Source organism: Brassica oleracea, chromosome C4 (genome assembly GCF_000695525.1).
Source record: "Brassica oleracea var. oleracea cultivar TO1000 chromosome C4, BOL, whole genome shotgun sequence".
Taxonomy (NCBI): domain Eukaryota; kingdom Viridiplantae; phylum Streptophyta; class Magnoliopsida; order Brassicales; family Brassicaceae; genus Brassica; species Brassica oleracea.
This window is the reverse complement of record NC_027751.1, coordinates 25,553,671-25,575,095: the sequence shown is the minus strand read 5'-3', so window position 1 is coordinate 25,575,095 and position 21,425 is coordinate 25,553,671. Positions and strand designations below refer to the sequence as shown.

General features: G+C 33.9%; 3 protein-coding genes and 2 long non-coding RNA genes across 7 annotated transcripts; 3 read left to right on the top strand and 2 right to left on the bottom strand.

Moving 5' to 3' along the window:
- Window positions 1-7: 7 nt before the first annotated feature.
- LOC106342321 lies at window positions 8-3,247 on the bottom strand. Of its 2 annotated transcripts, none has more exons than XM_013781211.1 (5): window positions 2,883-3,247; window positions 2,541-2,665; window positions 1,499-2,440; window positions 946-1,088; window positions 8-867 (listed from the first exon to the last, which is right to left on the bottom strand). In XM_013781211.1, the coding sequence occupies exons 2-5, from the start codon at window positions 2,650-2,652 to the stop codon at window positions 61-63; spliced, it is 2,004 nt and encodes a 667-aa protein (XP_013636665.1). In that variant the 5' UTR covers window positions 2,653-2,665; window positions 2,883-3,247; the 3' UTR covers window positions 8-60. The 2 variants fall into 2 exon arrangements, with proteins under 2 accessions (XP_013636665.1, XP_013636664.1); XM_013781210.1 differs by having other exon boundaries at window positions 2,523-2,665; window positions 2,883-3,246.
- A 2,657-nt stretch (window positions 3,248-5,904) lies between these two features.
- LOC106338501 (U-box domain-containing protein 36-like) lies at window positions 5,905-8,698 on the top strand. Its single transcript, XM_013777463.1, has 7 exons — window positions 5,905-5,956; window positions 7,092-7,438; window positions 7,520-7,641; window positions 7,722-7,826; window positions 7,923-8,073; window positions 8,162-8,419; window positions 8,510-8,698. The coding sequence occupies exons 1-7, from the start codon at window positions 5,905-5,907 to the stop codon at window positions 8,696-8,698; spliced, it is 1,224 nt and encodes a 407-aa protein (XP_013632917.1).
- Window positions 8,699-9,042: 344 nt separating this feature from the next.
- Window positions 9,043-11,055, top strand: LOC106340432 (U-box domain-containing protein 33-like). 2 transcript variants are annotated; one of them, XM_013779309.1, is made up of 7 exons: window positions 9,043-9,153; window positions 9,218-9,411; window positions 9,830-9,951; window positions 10,033-10,154; window positions 10,234-10,338; window positions 10,452-10,671; window positions 10,788-11,055. In XM_013779309.1, the coding sequence occupies exons 2-7, from the start codon at window positions 9,222-9,224 to the stop codon at window positions 10,881-10,883; spliced, it is 855 nt and encodes a 284-aa protein (XP_013634763.1). In that variant the 5' UTR covers window positions 9,043-9,153; window positions 9,218-9,221; the 3' UTR covers window positions 10,884-11,055. The 2 variants fall into 2 exon arrangements, with proteins under 2 accessions (XP_013634763.1, XP_013634762.1); XM_013779308.1 differs by having other exon boundaries at window positions 9,043-9,411.
- LOC106340433 lies at window positions 10,666-11,808 on the bottom strand. The gene is made up of 3 exons (XR_001269390.1): window positions 11,749-11,808; window positions 11,521-11,665; window positions 10,666-10,895 (listed from the first exon to the last, which is right to left on the bottom strand). It is a non-coding gene; the product is annotated as an uncharacterized LOC106340433 (long non-coding RNA).
- A 188-nt stretch (window positions 11,809-11,996) lies between these two features.
- LOC106341606 lies at window positions 11,997-12,481 on the top strand. The gene is made up of 2 exons (XR_001269691.1): window positions 11,997-12,058; window positions 12,288-12,481. It is a non-coding gene; the product is annotated as an uncharacterized LOC106341606 (long non-coding RNA).
- Window positions 12,482-21,425: the final 8,944 nt, after the last annotated feature.

Genomic DNA, 21,425 nt, shown 5'->3' with positions numbered 1-21,425 from the left:
AAAAACAGAATATTGAAAGTGAAACTGTACACGAAAGTCTAACTAAACAAAAGAGACTCATCATAGGTTGTTGTTGCTGTCCTGCTCCTGCATTGGTTCAGCTTGAACCATGTCTCTGATGATCTCTTCTACTAGATCATCAAGGATCATTTCACTTGCGCCGGAAACAATCCAACCAACATCAAACCTGAGATCCATCCAGCTTCCTGTTCTATCCATGTCTTTCTTCACCATCTGGTCCAAAGTGTGAGGTGAAGGCAAACGTAGGAGATGCCAGTAAACCCCTTCTTGTGCCACTTTAGCTGCGATCTCCATGTCTGAGATTAGCTGGAGTTCAGGTTTCAGGAACGAAACCCAAGGACCTGGATTCAGTTCATTGCCACAGAAGTCTATAAGAACTTCATTGATACAGTCTTGAAGGAGACTCTTATCGTCGCAGAGCTGTGTAGGAGAGAAAGCTATGCCATCTGCCAACTCTGGCTCAAGAAGAAGCTGTTCTGAGTAAAAGGGCCTCGTTAAAAGCTCTTCCCAGTTCAAGCCTGAGGATTTCACAACGGCTTCAATGTATGCAAGTATCAAGTTCTTGTCATCCACGCTTGTTTTGAGATTGTTGGATTCGTCTGGTTTTGGAGAATCATCAGCTTCATCGAATCTTATACAGAGTGGTTGTATCCTCACTTCACCTGAATTGAACCTTGTGCTTGTTGTTGTTGGGCTACTCTCATCATCTGTAAGCAGAGGTTCGAGCACAGAGACGGGGCTTAACTTTCCTTGAACATCAGTGGCCGGTTCTTTGCATTCAGTCATCCTAACTGAAGAACTTGGTGGGGACTCTGGAGGAGAAGAGTGCATTTGGTTGAACATTTCCTGGAGATTAAAAAATATAAAACCTCATTCAAGAAAATGGAGAATGTGTTCATTTATCACATACAGGAGCTGTCTAACCTTATTTGATGATTGTTTATCTCCGTCTTCTTCACGGCATTCATACACATCTTCATCAACATCTTCGACATGTCGTGAAATGGAAGAGCTGGTAGTTTCCGATAACGGTTCTGTCTCTGTCTTCTCAGTTTCCTTTGCTTGGTCTGCAAGCATTGAATCTCACTTTTTCAGAACAAATGTTCAAGTTTAAGTGGATCTAGACATTAACAATTATTGATTTATTTTATATGTATTGTATATTTATATTATATATTTTAGTTTTTGAATTTAGTTATAATTTTTTTGATAAATTATAAAAGTTATATATACGAAAAGAAAGAAATTAGACAAATTTGTGGATTTATACTAATATTATTGTTTAATTTAACAAATCTAGACTAATTTAGATAGATTTTAACCGATTTAAAACTGCATAAATCGGATATTTAGAAAAATGATCGAGTAATGACCGATTTGCTGCTTATAGATGCCGTCTAAGCTAATTTTTAGAACATTGTTCAGAAATCAGAACAAAGAAACATATTAAAACGAGAAGAAGAAACAAGAAAATCACCTTTGGGAACAGAGACATTGATGGTAAATAGTGTTTCATCATCTTTGTCTGAATCTTCACCAGTCAGACCATCTGTACATGAACCGCATTGCAGAATCTTTGACTTCTCGGTTGTTTGGCTTAGAGGGCTAACCAAATCATGCCCAGGGATCAACCTAGGGCTATCTACTGGTGATGAAAACTCAGGGAGAGATAGAATCTTTCCCAGGATTATTGGCACTTCCTTATCTGGTAAACTCACATCTATATCTCCATTTGCAAGCATTTCAGACAAGTGTTTCCTCGCTGCAACATACAAGCCGGACATAGTCTTCTTTGAATCTTCACTTGTCTGGACAGTAACCTCTTCTTCATTACTCTGTATCTCTTCTTCCACGCATCGGTTTTGGCTCCTATCAACAAGAACATCACATGACTTCTTACCGACGGCAGAGTGTAGTCTTCTTTTGATTAAACCGATAAGAAACCGAGAAAAGGTTCTTCCTGTTTTGGACTTGTTGTCTCTAGAATCAACATCCAAACTATTTGGAGCAGGTTTCAAAACAACAATTTGAGATGTTCTGTTTCTCCTCTCTTCTGATCTCCATTTCCTTCTGAAGAATGTATATTTCCTCTTTGGTACCACCACCACAGCCTCTTGTTTTGAGACTGCTTCAGGTCTTTCTTCTTCTATTACAACTCTCTTGGAATCTCCTCCCATGCTTTGAGCATCTTCATGTGATACCTTCTTGAGGAGCGATTCTTCTTCAGAACTCAAAACTTGAAAAGCCTCTAACAAGTCCTTGCAGGTTTGGATCTCTCCTTCTTTCTGAGCTATCAACCGCTTGATCATCTCACTGAACTTTTCTTCACAAACCTTAGTCTCTACATGTTCATCACCAACAATAGAAACATCCTGAGAGCTCTCAGAAGAACAGGTAAGCTGCACCTTCTCATCATTACCTGGATCAGTTAGTTAAATAAACCCTAGATTATTAGTGGGTAAGAATCTTTAAGACTAGTTTCTATGAGAAAATAAAAGAACCTGCAAGTCTTTTGCTACCATGTTTCATATCCATCAAGAAACGCTTCTGGTTAGATCCAAAGATGCTGATGAACACCCACATACATCCTATTTGATTTATACTTTCTCTTCTCCCACAGTTCTTCTCCATAAAACAGTTCACACTAAAATACAAAAAGTAAAGAAACTGTTAATACAAGCAAAGAATAAAATCCTTTCTGAATAATAATAATAAATAATAATACTTGTTTTATATTGATTCATGATCATGCAGTGATCTGTTAAAACTGTGTTTTCAACTTTTCATGATTTTCTATCATCAGTCGCACAAATGCAATGTCATTATTACTGTTTTGAGTGATCTTGAAAAGAACTATATACCTTTCCTTTGGATGCAAGTGAACTTTCTTCTTAAAGAAAGCAAGAAAAGAAGGCACAAAGATTGAAGATTATAACTTTTAGAATCTGATCCGATACTTGCAAGAAGGTTAGTAAAAATTCATTTTACAACTTTGTAGCTGTTTTCCACAAATAGAAAAAAAAAATTCTAAGTAACTAAAGCTCGAAACACGAGGGGAGATGTTGAACACAGTGTTCTCAAAATTAGCAGAAGACCCAGCTGCTTTCTCTCACCAGAAAAAAAATGGAACCACTCATAAAAAATTCATAGAAAAAATATATAACTATTATTATAAAAATTGGAGGATTAGGCATAAAGTTACACGAGTAGTAATATATATATATATATATATATATATATATATATATATATATTAGAAAAAGGTTATATATAGTAGAAAAAGGACATAAAACTAGGTTTTCAGAAAGTGTAGAAACTGCTAGTAGTATTGCTTTTGTTCACTTCAATGTGCAGCTAGTAGCCATTGAAAATCTCACCAATATTGATATATTTTTGACATTTTATGTGTTTTGTGTGTTTAGTGCCTTCACGAGACTGTAATGAATGTGTTTATATGCGTATATGTATACTTATACAGAGAGAAGGTTTGGTGAAGCTGAAGCAGGTATGGTAATGGTCCTCTAGGAGTTGCAACCAATACCGTGTACATGACGAATGTGTCGGGAGGGGTACAGTGGTAATTTTCATTAAGATGGAAATTACAAAGTCAAAATAGTTGATAAAAATAGGAAAAAATAGTCGAGGGAGATATTAAATGAAGGAAAAGTCTAAAATGACTTGCATTATACACATTTTGCTAATATATATATATATATATATATATATATATATATATATATATACAAATCATATTCTGTGACATAATATGAAATTTGTTGTCACTGCTGTGAAATAAATTAATTAGCTGAAGTTGATAGCTAGTTCAAATGACCAGTTCTCCTATGTCAGCAAACCTAGTTTATCTAGATCATAGTTCTCATGCAGGAGATGAAAATTATGGGTTAGGAAGCTGAGGTTGATAATCACCTACTCACATAGTTTAAGTTATTATATATTTATTCTAAAATGTATACAAATATTTTATGTATAGTTTTATTTCGTACTTATACACAATAGTAGTTATAGTGTCCATTATGCAATGTAATGACCATCCCATCAAACGAAAGAACCCTTGTATCATTTGTAATCAATTAAAAGTTTGAAATTAATATATGCCGACAGTTTCAAATGTGAATGTTTATATTTTGTATTAACCAAAAAGGGATTCTGAAGATTAGGGAATGTGTTGCGATTCATAAACGACGACGTTATCTGTTTACAGTACGTACCCAACATATTAGAAAACAAAGCTGTGAAAATGGACATACCAATCATTTATTCCATTGGATTCCCCCCAACTACAATACCTTTTAAATTTGTCTTTTAGACATCTTTTAAATAAGTCTAAAAGTTGCATTATAACGTTATATCTATTGAAGATTTATAACTTTAATAAAATGTTAAGTGGATTTACTTTAAAATAATTTAGCTTCTTAGCATATCATTTTGAATCTGTATCAAAAAAAAGAATAAAATAGGGTGAAGATAATCGTCATATTTGACTAACACTTTCGTTAAGCAATTGTAATCTCATTACAAAAAAAAAATTAGTCACCAGCATGCAATTGATCCAACCGACGTGTTTGAGTAAATTTCCTGAAAATGATGAAATGCGTGAATATTATTCTGTTGAAACTAAAACATCACTAGTGGATGGTTTCATATGATTTGCAGTAATCAACTATCAAATTATATAATTTTGTATATAAACATCCTTGGCTGTTTGCCAAGCATACACACCAATAAGTTAACGCCATCTAGTTATGTATTGTTTGAAATATGCACTTAACAACTAACTCAACCCATCTACAAACTAATAAATAATATTTGCTTATTTTCAATATTGTATTGGTAATATAGTTTTATACTATATTCTCTTTTGTACATAACAAGCTTCAAAGATTTTGAAAAGTCTGTGAATGATTGAGTTAGGTTTGTGCGATGTATATGTCTCTTGCTAAAACACGTATATTAAATGTCTATTGCGTTGTATATTATACTCTACATGTACCGCAAAACATTGTTAGTTATAGTGCATGAATAAATTAAGATAGATGGATTCATATTCAATTAACAATACAATATAATATAATATATGCATATATGTGTGGAATTAATTTAAAGGATTTATGATATTTTAAAACCACAAACAAGACAAAAAAAAGAATTAAGAATTGGATTGGACGAAGATGGTCATTATACTTTTACCGACTACTCCCTCTGTTCCCAAAAGAAGAATTTTCTAGAATATTCACGCATATTAAAAAAATAATTAATTTTTTACAATTGAATTTATTATTTATTTTACTATACATTTTTCAATAAATATTAACCAATAGTATTCAATCAATTCAAATATTTTCAATTAATGTTTTTTAAAAATATACAACTTTTCAGCATTAACTACTAAAAATACCTTAAAATTTTAGAAAATTTATCATTTTGGAACAAAAAATAAATCTAGAAAATACTAGTTTCAAGAACAACAGAGGGAGTATGTTCCAACTGTATAACGTTAAACTTTATCCTTAGTCTTTTCCTTGGTTAACATTAAAAAAGAAGAAGAAAATATGTGTGTACCGTTTTGTATTATATTTTTGCTTGGCACGAAATTATCACAATTGAGGTATGGTAAAATTCGAGACTCTTTCATAGAATTCCAACAATTTCTCAAAAAGAACAATGGAAAATTGATTGTACATATTAGAAATTATTTATGATAAAAACATACTTATGAAACTGATAGCTAGTCCTAAAATTCATAGAATTCGAAATAATTACCAGTTAACCACTGAATGATCCAACTGTATAACTTTAAACTTTATCATTTATCCTTAAACCTTCTTATTGGGTAACCAAAAGAAATATATAAAATATAAGGTAATGACTGCACATCTTGATGTTTTTCTCTTTAGCAATTACATCACTCGTGAAGGTTAATGCTACTAAAACTCTATAGCACATCTTTATTCGATCTGATCCGCTCCAAAACTAGCAAGATATATATTTGGTGTTTGGATATCCGATTTTTTATTTAAAACTAGATATCCGGTTTGATTCATTTAAATAAAATATTTTTTTTTAAAAACTAAATAAAAAATAAAAAACTAAAACTAATATAAAATAATAATATTTGTTACAAAAATAAAATAAAATTTAATTTTAAAAGCCCTAAAACTAAAATAATCAATTTAATAAATAAATTATTATAAAACTTAACATAAGATATAATAATATATATGACAAAAAGATATAATAATATAATTATTTAATGTATGTATATATGCATATAACGAATTAGATCAAATATTCATTCTTAAAATTTTAGTAATTTTGATTTGATTGCTTTTTGTATATTATATATTAGTATTTGTTTTGCTTCATTGAGTTACGGATATTCAGATTTTTTTGTTCGAATCAAAACAGGTAACGAGTCAAAAAATAATTTTATGTATCCCAACCCGTATGGATACGTCAGAAGTGTATTATTGGCGTTTAAAACTTTCTATTGATTCTATCCTAATATGAAAAACCTGTTCTGCACATTGGTGGTGTAACCCATTCAACTATGAATTGGTGATCTCACTTATGATGTATTTGTTTGAACAATTGAAACTATCCTTTTCACATGCAATCGAACAATTATTTCCTTTGAGTATTTAAGAACTGTGGACGGAGCTTGTTTGCTTAATGATCTTGAATTAAAACATTTAAAGCGCAAAGCTTAATCACTACGCGGCTAATGAGACCAGGTCGTTAAAACCGGTTGACTATCAGGGGTATAACAGTCAAAACATGTGAAAATTGGCGGTGAAGTAAGCAAACCATACGTTAGCTTCTGAGTTTTGACGACATCAAACCTGAAGAATGTCTAAGTTTTATTTTTCACGTATACCAGAAATTACGATCTCACTTTCCTTAACGTTCAGACATTTATCTTGACGAAGACACGAACCATCACTTCAAATTCTTTGGTCGGCTCATTGAAAATCAGAACCTTATCCATTATTTTAAGTTTCCTATATATATATCTTTATGTGATAAGGCTATAAATCAGTTACTACTGATAGATCAAATCTTGTTTCTGCAAAATACTCTGTTTCTTTATTTGGACTGGAGTGAGATAACATTAAAGATTGCGCTCCAGGAAACGGTGAAAACGGTTGGCTCTTTAAGATTCTGTGGCAGTGAATCAGTGGAGACTAGCAAGAGAGATATGGTGATGGATGATAAGATCTATGTAGCGGTGACAGGGAGAGACCTGGAAAACAAGTCTAGCCTCGTTTGGGCGATACAGAACAGTGGAGGCAGAGAGTTTTGCATCGTCTATGTCCAGAAACTGCGGCTTTGTAGAAAAGAGAAGGAGAGAGCACATAAGATTGTAGACAAGTACCTTAATATATGCAGGCAAATGCAGGTACTATTACTAATTATCCATATGTTTTTGATTGTACAAGAGATGTTTGATTCCTAAAGTTCAAGTTAACTTGTGAATTAGGTCAGTGCAGAGACGATATACATCGAAATGGATTCAGTAGAGGAAGGTATCCTCCAATTGATTTCTAACCGCGGAGTTAAGAAACTTGTCATGGGAGCAGCAGCTGATAGACACTATTCAATGTAAATGGTTTAACTAGCATGTACTCAACTTTTTACTATCTTAAGTTTGGATGTATTGATCAAGTAAATACTGTTTGCAGGAGAATGAGAGACTTGCAGTCCAAGAAAGCTATTTTCATTCGCAGAGAAGCCCCTGCTACTTGTCATATATGGTTTACATGCAAGGGATACTTAATATGTTCAAGGTTTGGCCAAATTGGAGCAGGAATGGTCTTTGTCTCATTGAGTTTTTCTTGTGAATAACTTGTCTCACAAGTTATTTTTGAATGATATCAATACAGGGAAGGTAGGAGAAGAGATGACTTGTATTTAGAATGTGCATCTTCAAATTCTTTGAGCCAATCTAAGATAACTAAAGGAACTGAAAGTTTTCCAAGCTCAAGTATGGTCAAAGATGATGATAGGATTCAAGTATCTGATGCAATCAAAAGGGTACATATATAAGTTCCTCCAACATGTTTTTTTTGCTTGGACTGGAAGCATCAAACTTTTTCTAACTATATCTCTTAACAAAATGTAGGCTAAACAGTCAGAAAATGTGTATATCAGTGAGCTGAAATGTAAGAAAGAAACAGAGAATGCACTGAGAACAACAAAAGAAGAACTTGAGAAGATGATAAGAAAGCTTCAATACAAATACACCTTATCAATGGAAGCAGTGAGAAGACTTAAACAAGAACAAGAAGAGTTGAAGATAGAGCTTAAAGAAGTATCAAAACTGAGTAGTAACCGCAAGAACCATGGACCACCTCAGTACTTCATATGCCCCATTACACAAGTAAGAGCCATTAATGCAAAGATCAATGAAAATGGCATAATCAAACTGTTATAATCATAAGATAAGTCATAACCAGAAATTTGTTTGTAGGATGTGATGGAGGATCCACATGTAGCAGCAGATGGTTTTACATATGAAGGGGAAGCCATAAGTAGTTGGTTTGAGAGAGAACATGAGACTTCTCCAATGACTAACAAGAGCCTTCCTCACACCAGCTTGGTTCCAAATCTTGCTCTTCGATCTGCAATCCAAGAATGGCTTCAAGCATCAAGCTCCTGAAACATTAGCATTAACTCCTTGTCCTAACACTAGCCGGTGTTGGCTGGTATGAGTCCAAGTCTTTTGTAATAATCTTTATCTATTTATGATATTATTTTGTAAATCATTATTTTTTCATTAATACTATGAATTTTACTTAAACATAAAATATACCACCAGATAAAATATGACCTCTGGCATATTCATTGATGAAAAATCTGATTGATTTCTATATAATATTATTATCATATGGTGCAATTTTTCAAAGTTCAACTCAAATATGTTTATATTTTATATTTATAAACGACATTGACTAATCTCCTTGAGTTTGATAAGTCACAAGAAATAATAATAGATATACAAACTCCAGATGGAATATCCGAAAGAACAGAGCAACACAAGAAAGGGTAGACACATGCTTCCATCGGATCTTTTCTTTCTTGATTCCCAAATATATCTGAACATTTGGGAAGAAGGTAAAAAAATAAGTCTCTTGTCTTAAACGAACCAGTCTCAAAATTTTACAACACTTTTCCCCAGAAGTATGGAGTTTCAGGGAGCAAGAGAGAACAACATGGAGGAGGAGGAGGAAGCAGCAGAGGAGAGAATATATGTTGCTGTAGGGAACGAAACTGCCAAGAACAGGTCAAATCTCACATGGGCTATAGATAACTCTGAAGGAAGCAAGATCTGTATCGTTCTTATTCACCAACCTGCTCAAATGATTCCTGTTTGTAAGTTCTTTCTCTCCCCCTTGCTCAACAACTCCTAAGTTCCAGAGATTCAATGGCTGTGATTAGGGATGTCAAGGTTACTTTAGTCATGTATCAAAATCTTTAATTATAAACTATATGACTTTTGAAACAGAGCTAAAAAGGGGTAAAACATATAATTAGCCCTTGTTTTTTACAAGGCTAAGTTTTAGCCAATTTATTTTGCTTCACATCATTTATACAAAATTTAAATATAAACCACAAAATTAATTTTCTGAAGTTTTCCGCCAAAACCGCAAAATCGAATTTTTGTCTCAAAATATCAAAATCGAGATTTTCCGCCAAAACTGCATATTTTTTCACTAAAAACATAAACAATCTGTGATATTAAAAAGAGCTTAAAGATTTTGACTTTTAACTGCTCTTTTTTCTCTTCCAGTGGGTACCAAATTTCATGCTGCAACGGTAGATGAAGAGTTAGTGAGAGCATACAGAGAAAAAGAAAAGGCCAACACAGACAAGATTCTTGATGAGTACCTTAGAATTTGCCTGCAGAAAAGGGTATGTATGTGTATGTATGCATGCAAATACGAATATGAGATATGAAGTTTCTGCCATTCCTAAAGGGGATCGGTTTTGCAGGTCCACGCAGAGAAGCTGTGCGTTGAAATGGACTCGATAGAGAAGGGAATAGTGCAGATGATTTCTCAGAACAGAGTCAAGAAGTTTGTAATGGGAGCAGCTGCAGACAAACACTATTCAACGTATTGTTGTCTTAGGCTCCAGCCTCTTTCTTTTTACACATCTCTTGAGTTTTGACATTGGTGGTTTATCAATTTGCAGGAAAATGGTGAATTTGAGATCGAGGAAAGCCATCTTTGTCTGCCAACAAGCATCCGTGACTTGTCACATTCGGTTTGTCTGCAAAGGACATCTCATCCATACAAGGTTCAAGCCAGTGTCACTCTTTTTCCATACAGATATATATATATATATATATATATATACATAGAGACAGCAGTTGATGTTTTATAACTTAGACATGTGTGCAACCAATGTAGGGAACCTATAATAAATGAAGTCCAAGCCCTCTTATCTAGCGAGGTGGAGGAAGGAGAAGAAGAAGAGGAGAGAATATCAAGAACCAGCTCATGTCGGTCAGCTAGTACATCGTCATACTATGGAGGATCTGAAGCTTCATCAAGTATAGATATAGATGAAGTTTCATCAATTATAACGGAAGAGACATTATCAAACCACTCACCTCCTCCCTCTTTACCTGTAAGCCCAGTGACTTTGAACAAGAGATAATCCTTTTAGTTTGTTTGTTACTTTTCTTTCTTTCCTTTGCATTTCGCCGTGACTCATGAGTTGCTTATGCTGCTGTAATCCACCAGTGCAGCGGGATGGGACTAGGCATGATAACCTTCCTGATCAACTCCACCAAACTCTTGCATAGGCTTGCCATCCAAAACCAAAAGCAGCCTGAGTAACCCCACCCTTACCTGAAAAGGTGCAAAGATCTTGATCATATGTGTAAATACGACGTATGTAGTATTTGTACAGCCCATTCGCGTTAGATGAAGCTGATGATCATGTTATGGGAGACTTGTGATGCTAAAGACGTTTCTTCATATTTATAACATGCAGTTCACCTTTATTTTATTTAATTTTACTAAGTGGCTGCTGCGCAACTTGATGAAGGTCTCTAGCTAGATATATATGTTAGAAGTTATATTTGGAGGAGTGTTGACCAAACAATGAATAGTTTAAAATAACAAGTGATACTTACCTATCAAGCATTTCCTTCAAAGCTGGTTAAATTTCATCATCTAAATATAAATATCTTCAAACTCAGTCTTAGGTAAAAAAAATATCATCTTCCATACTAAGTAAGTTAGGTGTTCCTCCCAAGTTGGAGGCAGTCTCATCAACAATTTGAGCACTTCGTTGCTTGGAGTGCAAACTATATGGACTTGAGAAAATATCCATACATAATAGACTCTCTAACGGTCATTCTCGCTGCCCTCACTAAATACTAGTTTAGCCATGAGATAACTAGCAAGTTAACCAAACATCCAAGTGCGTAGTAAATGATCAGACAACAAAGTCCAATCCAGTTAAGCTTACATCTTGTTTAATGATGTCCATATTACTTTCATACATTGATTAGAAAGAGCAAGTCTTCTGGTATAAGCTCGGCCTTGTCACTATTTGTTTCCAATTGAAACACCTCATGTAAACTTTATTTGAATGTCCAGACACTTGATGAAATCTGCAGTAATAGAAAAGAAGCTGAACATTGGCTAGTAAGTTTTCTCTCAAAGAAAAAAACATTGGTTAATGAGTGATTTTCACTTTAAGAAAATGGGACGATGGCGCAAAGGAGGGGGTGGCGGCTACAATGCAATCATGAATATCAACCAGAACAATAGAAAAACCATTTCTCTAAATTATATATACTGACTGAAGGGACAAATGGCATTAGGTGAATGGAGGCTTTAGATATGTTTTGCGATGTGTCACGTCGAGGATGGACTGGACGGTTATGAATACTTAATTTATATTTTCCAAGAGAAAGTCCAAAACTATTTTACACATACTTTTTTTTTCTCTATGCACCATGGGGCTTCATGGTCGGTCTTCTTTTGGTGGTCAGAGATTTTAGGTAATGTTTCAACATTTTTGGTTTAGAGTTGGCTCTACTATACTATTGTGAATTTTAACTCCAGGCTGGCCTTTTTAAAAATACAATTCAATTATTTTTTTGAAAACACACTTTGTAAGTAATCCCCACCTAATAAAAACATTCTAGTTTGGAAAAAAGTTTGTATGATTTTAACTCATGAACTTTCTAAGTATGGTTGCTAACACTTTAAACATGTCATGGTGATAAGTTGAAGAAATAATATGGTGATCAAGAATGATCCAGAGGATGCGGTACAAGAGTGTCTGGCCCACTTTAAAGATAATATGGCAATTAGCAACCACTGAGCTTTTTGTTTTCTTGAACCTTGTCTTTCCTATTTGGCAAATACAGAACACTACAACTCTATTTTTTTTTAAACAAATAATATTTTATATTCTCACATATTAATATATGCAGAATGGTAGAAGTAGAGTATGAATTATAAATGAGGATTATGTTTTGGAGAAGAATAAAGGATTTTTAGTGATTTAAACTCCCAACTGTTTTTAAATCGGATGGAAAATCTCCAACTAAAATTTTATGTTTTTAAGTTTTCAACTATTAAACCGTTAATGTCGTTAACCCTCCCTCAATAAAATCGTCTTTTCTAAATGGAAACCCGTTAAATTGAAATGCAGTGTTTCATATAATCACTTAAACGACACTAGATGCGTACAATCAATGGATATTTTAGTGATTTAAACCTCCAACTATTTTTTAATCGGATAGAAAATCTCCAACTAAAACTTTATATTTTTAAACCCTCAACTATTAAACTGTTAGTGCCTTTAACCCTCCGTAAACAAATGCGTCTTTTCTGAACAGGGACCCGTTAAATTGAAATGCAACATTTATTTAATCACATAAACGACACGAGATGATTTAAACCGCCTTTATCAATGGGCAGGGATAATCACGATTCATCCCCCAAAAAAAATCGGGTTGTTTTTCCTTTTCAAGAACCATCGAAAGTGAGATAAGTCAAAAAGGTTTGGTGTTTCTATAGGAGGTGGACAGCCAGATCGACTTGAGTATAAAAAGGTGAATTTTGGAATGTTAAGTAAATGAACAGGAGAGAAAGAATTATGATTAGATCATCTTCATCCCCACTCCATATTTTGCTCCAAAATGGAGTAATGAACAAAAAATAAAAGTCTTACTCTATTAATGGAATCATCTTTTATTTTTTGTTCATTGCTCAATTTTTCACTCCATTCTAGAGTAAAATATGGAGTAAAGATGTAGATGCCCTTAGAAACAACACAACCTTTTGATTTATCTCACCTTCTATGGTTCTTGAAAAGGAAGAAGAATCCTAATTTTTTTATTTGTGTATGAATTATAATCGTCCCTACCCATNATTTAACGGGTCACTATTTAGAAAAGATAACTTTATTTACAGAGGGTTAAAGACATTGAAGATTTAATAGTTGAGGGTTTAAAAACATAAAATTTGAGTTCAGGATTTTTCATCCGGTTTAAAAATAGTTGGGGATTTAAATCACTTAAATATCTGTTGATTGTAAGAATCTCGTGTTGTTTATGTTTTTATATGAAATGATGCGTTTCAATTTAACGGGTTTCCGTTTTGAAAGGACGATTTTATTGACAGACGGTAAACCAACGACATTAACGGTTTAATAGTTAAGGGTTTAAAAACATTGGAGGTTTTCCATCCGATCTAAAAATAGTTTGGGTTTAAATCACTAAAAACCCAAGAATAAAATGCAGTCGTAGGAGAGAACCAACCGTTTTTTTAATTGTTGTGATGGTATAAGTGTTTTTTATTCACTTGTTCGATAACAATTTTCAGTTTTGATGACAATTATTAGACGATATTTAAATGATAATAACACACATATAAACCCTTTTTATGAATAAAGATTACCGAATTATTACCATCTGAGTTGGGAATGATGCATAATGTACGTATGTGCATCTTATCCTGGCAAGCGCAAGATCATCTCAACTGGAGTTTTGTTCGTAGGCTCGTAGCAGTTAGTAATTAGGCAAATAAATTAGTGACAATCATGAGGAATTTTTTAAATAATCGACATTGATCTATTTTAATTTTTACTAGGAAAAACCCGCGCTTCGCGCAGGATATGTTGATAAATTTTTCAAAATGGTTACTATGGAGTTAATTTATTTATGTTGAGATATCCAGTATTATGGTTATTTATATTATAATAAATTAGTAAATTAACTTATTTTAAAAATAATTTTCATTTAAATAAATAAATAAAATATCATTCACTTTTTCAAAGGATTAAAATTCATAAATTATATAATATTTTTATTCAAAAAACTCAACACATGTTAAGGTGTTGCATCTACAACTATATATTATCTATTTATTTATTTATTTGAAAATCAAAACAATATATTATCTAAAATAATTATATACAAAAATTTAATATTATTCATAATTATAAATATATTAATAATAATTCAATTTTAAATGTAAATTTAAATTTCACTTTTAACTATAGCAAAATCAGTTAAGAAAAAATCTAACAAAACTTACAATAAGTGTAATTTTTTTTAATAAGTGCATTTATTAATTTTTAAATAGTAATATAATATTATTATAAATAAATGAAATAAATTTTATCTTTTAAAAAAATTATATACTATTTTTTATTAAAAAAATAGTTGTTGTCTATATTATATTATGTTAGAAATAATATATGAATTTATTATAAAAATTATATTAAATTTATAAATTAACATATTTTAAAAATCACTTTCATTTAAATAAATAAATAAAATATCATTCACTTTTTAAAGGATTAAAATTCGTAAATTATATAATATTTTTATACAAAAAAAATTCATCATATGTTAAAGTGTTATATCTAAAACTATATATTTTCTATTTATTTATTTGGAAATCAGAACAATATATTATCTAAAACTAATTATATGCAAAGATATGATGTTATATAACTAACCATTAGTTTAAGTGTTACTACAAAATATGCTATTTGAAAACATTAAAATTTTAGTAATTCATTAACGATACTAATTAAAATAAATTTTAACTATAACTCAAAAATCAGGTGTATGCAAACTGTAGGAATTTTTAAAAATATATTTTAAAGGATATTTCTATTTGATTATTTCATATTATTAATTCATTGTAAAATATATTGGCATGTGAAAATAATTAATAACAAAGTAAAAAGTATAAATCAAATCTTGATATATTAATGTCAGATAAGAAATCTAACCAAGTAATTATAGAGTACGCAATATATAACACTAAAATGTAAATTATATATTTAAAAATTTTGTGATAATATCAAAATCACTACATTTTATAAAATGAAAAGTTATCTGCACGAATGTACGGATCAAAATCTTGTTATTGTTATGGTTATCTTGCATCCTGTTTTTTGTAAAGTTGTGTGATGCATTTTGCGTGCCTATGTAACATATTTTTTAAGTAGGAAAGTTGTATTATTTTTTGGATTTTGCCAACGTTTACAACTATTAACATTTAATTCACACTTCAAATCCGGATTCATAATTAGGAAGAAGTCAAAGTAATGTTTGAAATGTGTAAAAAAAGGTAATGTTTGAAATTTTATCCAGAAATTAGAAAAGGTATATGGAGACCATACGGTGGCATATGTTGCTCAAATATTTATTAGTGGCATGAGTCCGATCCAGTTTAAATGTTGTTTGGGTGACATGTAGCTGTTGGTCTTGTACTCCTGTAATTGGCCAAATAACATTCAAGTTATTAATAAAAAAATCATTCAAGTTATTTATCTGTTTGGTAGTCACTGTGATTTGTGAATTTTTTTATATCTCTAACATGGTGTGTTCTTCATGGATGGTCTTGACGAAAATTTTAGAAAACAGTTATTAGTTAATGAGCAGAATATGACAAAAATGCAATTCCATGTTTTCTAGTTTCTTGTGTTTCCTTGATAAAAGCATATGAAAGTTTGAGAGATTGAGAATTACACGTTAGTTGTAGCAAAAAGAAAAGAAAAAAACAAAAAAGAGAATTACACATTAGCCCCATCCGAAAAGTTGAGACCTTCCAAACAATCCAGAAGTGTCACTCAGAATCATCAAAGTCTCTAAACTCACTGAATCTCATAAAAAAAAATTATATCTGATATATAGAAACAGAAGCTTGAAAGTACAAATAAGAGTAACAAAATTTTAATTACATAATCGACGTGGTCACTTTCGGAATCATAGAAGAAATCATTGTTCTCTTCTTCTGCATCGTCTGCTCCATCACCTTTGAAGGCACCTGCAGAGACATTGGCCGCTCTACTTAGCCATTGCTAGGTTTGTTTTACAAAAAAAAATACAGAGTATGTGCAAAAAGATTAATCTATCCCTACTCAAATCGTCTCTCAAGTCATTTCTGGAACTTTTATTGTTATCTTCTTGACGAAGGCTGCATTCTGATTTCAAGCCAAAATTTTTCCTGTGAAAATACTTCTCCCAACACAGAAATAATAAAGTTAAGACCTTCAAGGCCACTTTGGCACACCAGAGACCACTCTTCTTCATAAAAAAAGCGATTAAGCAATCCACTTTTTGTGTTGATTAGTTAACAAAAAGAAACTATATCATCAAAACTATTCAATATTCTTACTTTTAGGTGAATCTATTAAGAATCTATTATGTCGTTAAGCACAATCGAAAACCTAAAGATTAATTAGCGTATTGATCGCAAGTCATTATCTGAGAAACAAACCTTATCACAGCCTGGAACCAGTTCCTGTAGCAGCTTCATCCGTGTATTAATCTTCTCCCTTCTTGCTTATAATCGAACATTAGTAATGAATTAGAAATTAATCCACTGATTAAGTTACTCGTTCTGCCAAGCTATGGCTATCTGTTGCTTCACCACTGCGAGCTCTAACATGAACATATGAAAGCTTCTCGTTCTCTTCCAAGTTTTTGTTATTCTTTTTCGTTGAGATTTTAGCCTATAAATAACATTAGGATATGTGTCAAGGATTCATCAATCACTGGCATCAAATGTCAGCAAAACATAACTTGTGTCTTGATAAACTAAAATTGAGTCTTTGTCTGTGTCAAGTTAACTGTGTAATTGTAATATCTTTAGATTCAATTCCAGAGAACCAGTTCACACTTTATCTTTATGGGATCAGAATTAAGCTAAAACAAAAGTGGGGTTTTTAAAAGAGTAAAGTAACGTAAATAACAAGTAACAAGTGAGGTTGTTTTCGATTTGATTAAAGGCGCTAGTCTAGGAGTTCTTCTTTAGGTAAGAAAATCGCAAACCAAGAAATTATTCAAGTCCAGTTTACACAAGTCTAAACTCGGATCACTCAGGTTGAGACAACCCACTGTCGTGGTGTCGATTCCTTTGCAGATCGGTCTTGATACCTAACCTCTCGTTTGGATCAAGACGCGATAGCGAGCTTTAGAGATCAAGTCCGATATGTTCACAATACACCCTAATATCTACTCTCGCTGACTAGGGATGCAAAGCTCATTCAAATCATATCAAGTTATCAACCAACGGCTAGCTAAATTGATTAACCCTAATTCATGCACTAAGTGACCAGTTCAATGCAAGCAATAAGAACAGATATGAATGTAGACAATCTTAAGATGACTTATTTATGCCTTAGTTTACGAATCCAAAACCCTAGAACCCTAAACTAACTCGCTGACTACTCAGACATAACACAAGAACAAAGAAGCATGATTTATAAATAATACTGCATATAATAGATAATAGAAATCAGAGGGTTCATGATAATATTCTCTATGAGATAGATGAGGCATTCTCCCTTACAAGTATCAATCGCTAAAATCAAAGCTCTCTCAGGTCTTTTCTTGCGTAAAAACTAAGGTAGGTCTCAAGTAAATAATAGGAGACTATATATATAGGAGCCACAAGCGGCTATAGGAAAAAAATAAGAAATCTAGGGCAAATCCCAAAATATTTGGAAACTTCCTTTTTTTTTTATCTCTGCCGCTGGAGCAGGCACCCAGGCTGGTCCGCTCGACTGTTCTGCGCGAAAGACTCCAAATCACACTCTTTTTTTCCTCTTTTCCTCAAGCTGGGTTATCTCCCATCCAATGCAATTCCAGACCTGTAACGACTCAAAAGAACTAAAAAGACTCGATAAAACCTTGAAAACTATTTGTAAGACATAACATATAATGTGCCAAAAACACAATATATCAACTCCCCAGACTTGGATCCTTGTTTGTCCTCAAACCAAATCAAGTACCAAGAACCGAGAGAAAGGTTTGAAAGTGTGGGAACTCACCTATTCTCAGCAACTATACAATAACCACGAATCTCTGAAAAATACAATGAGTTTAGCTAAAACAACACATCCTTACCAAGAACCCCACTGACTGCTGTTCAAAGTGGCTCCATACTCTGTATCTCAGACCTGCAAAAGTTAAAACTTTCCAGACAAAACTCCTTACATTCAATTAAGAGTGGCGTGAGCTTCTTATCGCAGGCATTAGATAGAGTAACGGTCTAGGTATGAAACAGGCCTTTTTGTGTTTAAGTGGAGCTAATCAGTGTTTAGGGGTTACCAAATTTCGTAGAGGATGCAAGATATCGCGCAAAATTGCAAGAGATGATAGATCCATTGATGTCCACAGCCTCTACTCGTTTTTGCATGTTCTTCTTCGGGAATAGTCGCTCTGATCTGCATGGTTCTCATATCTTCACTTTATACTCCTTCTAGTTTACCAGTGGCATATGTCTTTCTTAGGAATTTTCTCCTCCTTCATCACCTTATTCTGAATTACATAAAGCTAAATATTTTTTTTTTTGAATAATACATAGGTGATGGTGACAAAGCAGGAGGTAACATTTTTGCTTTCGACATGCCACTGGAGTTCTTTACTTCACATTCATTCTTGTTTCTCTTTTGGTGGATCAATGGCGGCAGAGCGGTTGCTCCATGTTTTTCCGCCTTATTCTTTAGCAGAAAATTATGTTGCATCAACGAGTAAGAGACTGTGTCGATCCTTTCCTCTCCGGCCCTTTTGTACATATCTGCACATAAGATACTGAATAACAAATGCATGAGGGCGGAACAAAGGCTTTAGGGTTTTAAGGTGGGTACTAACTAAAGATGAGCTAGCCACTCAGGATCAGCAAAATGGATAGAAAGAATAAGAAGTCCTGAGTGTTAATCACGTTAAACCCCAATCCAACGCCCATGACAAGAAGAATTGCAGTCAAATTAAGTTCAAGTTAGATGGAGTTAAGTCTTTCCAGAGTAACCTCGACAAGCTGAGAGCTTTTGTAGAACAAGATGATGTAATGTTAGGGTGTTCTGGATCTACATGTGCGTCTGTTGCTTCTGCTAAGGTCACTGAATAAGATGAATTAAAGCACGAGGGTGGTTAATGCACATCATAGAATAAGGTCCTGATTCCAACAAAGTTTGGACTGACTCTGTGATAACCCGCCCTTCGGGATAAAATAGTCGAGAGAGAAAAAATCATAATCTGGAGCCGAGCATTTGGGAGTCTAAGTATCAGGAGGAATGGTGAGTTTTGATCACATAAAACTTGACATGATTCGAAGAAAAGAGAAGACTGGTTGAACATCAACTTGGTGGTCGAACCGCGGGCGGTAAAGATCGATCGGCAAATTTCGAAGAACGAGGTGGTCGAAGAATTGACCGCGAGGGAACTATGAGTCGAATAAGCTGCTCGATCATAGTTAGAAGATGTCTTAGATTGATCAGACGGACGTTTTGGAAGCATAACATTTTTTGGAAGCACGACGTTTCAGAAGCTCGACGTTTTTGAAGACCGACGTTTCTTCATCACGAAGTTTTCTCGGAAAATCTTCGTATCAGTAAAATATTATTCTTGAGACATAATAAGTTGGAAGCAGGATGGGAATTAAGCAGGACGGGAAGCAAGCACGACGGGATCAAAGCACGACGGAAAAACCCAAAGTTGGGCGAAAACCCTAATTTCGGTATTATGAAATTCTTCGAGGAAGCCGGAGGCTCGGGAAATATTTTTAGAGGATATCAGAATTCATCTGGAATCTATTAAAAATATTTAGAGCATCAGAACAGGAGTGGAAAAATATTTGGGATTGATCGCGGGTCGAAAATATTCTGGAAGGGTCAAAAACCGTGTAAACCAACCAAGAAGCTCGAGGTGTCTCTATGCATATGGCCAAGGCGTTCTGTCTAGCATATCAGCAGCTGAGTGTCAAAAAAAAGGAGGAGGTGTAGACGTGCATGGTGCTGAACATGCAGCTTGACAAGTCGTAGCTCGAGGTGTCGCAATACCTGCGATCTGCGCATGCGAATCGACACGCAGAGGGCGGTGTGTCGCGACGCATGCATTCCAGCCATGCATCAAGCCATCTGTACGTGAGTGGTGTCCTCTTGCATGTGTGTGAGACATGCCTCATGACATGTGTGCAGCATGTGTCGCAGCGCATGCGACCGGAAGCATGCAGGCTGACACACAGTCGCTCGGGTGGTGCGATATTACTGGTCGAAGTTTTCTATAAATATCAGCACCCTCCCTTCAGTTTCATTCATCCTTCTCACACCAAAATCACTTAAAGACGTGGCTTTGAGAGAGAGAGAGAGAGAAGTAGAAAAAGAAAGTAAAAGGTTTGGAGCTATTTCGAGGGTTTTAGGACATTTTCGAGATCAGTTACTCAACCGGAAGTCCGAGGAAATCGTCCAGAAGCTAGAAGAGGCTCTGTCCGAGTTCAGAACGGTCCATTCAAGCCCATTCGAGATTTCAGCATTGGGTTTTGGCTAAGCTCTCTCCGATCGACAAGCTCCTAGAACACTGTGAGTTGGTTTGTTTGAGTTCCACTTGGAACTTAGGGAAGATCGAGTATTCATATAGAGTAGAATGCTCACATTGTTGCATGATAGAGTCCTTAGGGTTATTTATTAAACCGGACTCAATTTAGCACGGGCTAAGCTGAGATGAAATGAAATTAAGACTGAGATAATAACCTGACTAGGACTAGGATGATCGATTATAGTTGAATTGAGATTGAGATGAGATGCATGTCTTGATTATTTACTACTAAGTTGATTAGTTATGGATTAGACATGCCTTAGTGATGATTGCTTGGTAGTGATTATTGTTTGTGCAGAGATTGTGGTATGTTGTTGTCTAGGGGTTCTTTGGCCATATAGGCCGATCTCCTGGTTGTGATGTTGGTACTACGGGTCCTATGCCATATAGGCCGGACTACGAGTACTAGTGGTTAGTGTGGTAGACTCCTGAGTATTGTTTAGTTTTGGATAGGAGTCTTGTCCCTTAGGTCTTTCCTAGGGATAATTGTGTCGAGTGTGTGTTATGCCGACAGCAGGTG